We start from the raw sequence: 1776 nt of genomic DNA, 5'->3' as shown, positions 1-1776 counted from the left end.
AAAAACGCATCGATTCGCTACAGGAGGCCTTTGTTCACCCCCCGGAGCCGTGTGAGACATTTTTATGGATGGACGCGTTTTATTTTACTTCTTTTGGACTGAAGCACTGAAACACCCGCTGACTGCAATGATAGAGCTTGGAATAGCCAGGACAATTTTTAATATAACTCCGACTAGATTCGTCTGAAAGAAGAAAGTCATATACACCTAGGATGGCTCTGGGGTGAGTAAAACACAGCCTAATTTTCATTTTTGGGTGAACTAACCCTTTAAAGCAATTATGTTACAGGAAGAATTTAAGTCATGAAAAAAATCACACACTTCACCTTTAATTTTATTGAATAAAATTGACTCAAGATGAATCGAATGGTATCTAAACTTGATATTTTCCATTTTACTGTGGCAGCGAGAGTACTTTGCCAGGGTGAAGTTGATATACACAGTTGGGTATGGCGTGTCCATTGGCTCTCTCTGCATTGCAGTCTTCATCTTCTGCATCTTTAGGTACCGCTTTCACTTCTTGCTTCAATGCCTTTACTCATTCACTGTTATGATGCATGCAGGAACTCAATTGTGGTGACCTTTTTTGACATTTGCATCAATGAATGCTGATGTCATATAATATTGCCAGATTTTCATTAACCCCACAGGAAGCTTCTGTGTACACGGACCTACATCCACCTCAACCTCTTCTCCTCATTCATCCTGAGGGCTTTGGCTGTGTTTGTAAAGGATGCAGTGTTATTTGCGGATGAGACTGTCAATCACTGCACAGTCTCCACGGTACGTTACACCAAAGAAATGACTGATAAGATCAACATTAAAAAAAATGCCATAGCATGAATCATATATTTTAAAGTGATCATCTGCCCCTTTGTAACTGAATGCTATATTTCATCTACCAGGTTTTGTGCAAGGCTGTGGTGACATTTTTCCAGTACTGTGTGTTATCAAATTTCTACTGGCTGCTCACTGAGGGACTTTATCTTCAGACACTGCTAGCATTCACCTTCACCCACACAAGAACATTTTTCTGGTGCTATATACTTATTGGCTGGGGTAATACCACATTTTACATTTACATCAAGTATATTTTACACACAAACTGCTGATTATATAACTTATTCTTAAATGCCCATAGGTTGATTTCTCTGTATTACAGGGGTACCATCTGTCACAGTAATAATCTGGACATTCTTCAAACATAAATATGATAATCATGGGTGAGAATGAGATTTCTGTGGAGTGCATTTGGACAATTACTACATATGGGAAGCACAGTAACGAGATCTGGAGCTAACAGTTACAGAAAATGTATAAATGTGCAGGCATGTATCATAAACAACAGTGTTTTTATGTGTTGGTAGGTGCTGGGATGACCTGGACAGTGGCTATTGGTGGATCATCAAAATTCCCATTTTGCTCTCTGTATTTGTAAGTTTATGCAAAATACAGTACCTGTTTGATTAAGACAGGCTGTTTTTTTTATCTTTTATTTATTTATTTATTCATTCAATATATTAATATATTATTGTAAATAGATTTACTTGCTGTTAAAATATTTTCTCCTATCCCATTTTAATATGCAGTGAAAACTACAGTTAAGGCATTTGTAGCATTTGCCTGAAAACACTGTGGCTATGGATTGGTACACTATAAAAAGTGGTAACCTGCAATTCTTACATTACAGAGCTCTTTCTACCTCACATCATCTATAAAACAATAGTTTTGTTATAAATTAATGTATTTGGGTACATTCTGTAATTTTTTTTTTTT

The 1776-nt window shown here is 36.7% G+C and overlaps 1 protein-coding gene across 1 annotated transcript in view; it reads left to right on the top strand.

Annotated features, from left to right (window-relative positions):
• Positions 1-1776, top strand: part of LOC107708883 (vasoactive intestinal polypeptide receptor 1) — a 5353-nt gene that overhangs the window by 2694 nt on the left and 883 nt on the right. Inside the window, 5 exon segments of the mRNA XM_074560059.1 lie at positions 407-504; positions 651-783; positions 906-1059; positions 1163-1223; positions 1368-1434. Of these exon segments, the coding sequence (XP_074416160.1) occupies positions 407-504; positions 651-783; positions 906-1059; positions 1163-1223; positions 1368-1434 (513 nt within the window).

The sequence above is a fragment of the Sinocyclocheilus rhinocerous genome, unplaced genomic scaffold, assembly GCF_001515625.1.
Source record: "Sinocyclocheilus rhinocerous isolate Xijiao unplaced genomic scaffold, SAMN03320098_v1.1 scaffold24, whole genome shotgun sequence".
NCBI lineage: Eukaryota > Metazoa > Chordata > Actinopteri > Cypriniformes > Cyprinidae > Sinocyclocheilus > Sinocyclocheilus rhinocerous.
The sequence above is the reverse complement of the archived record's forward strand: the minus strand, read 5'-3'. Positions and strand labels throughout refer to the sequence as shown.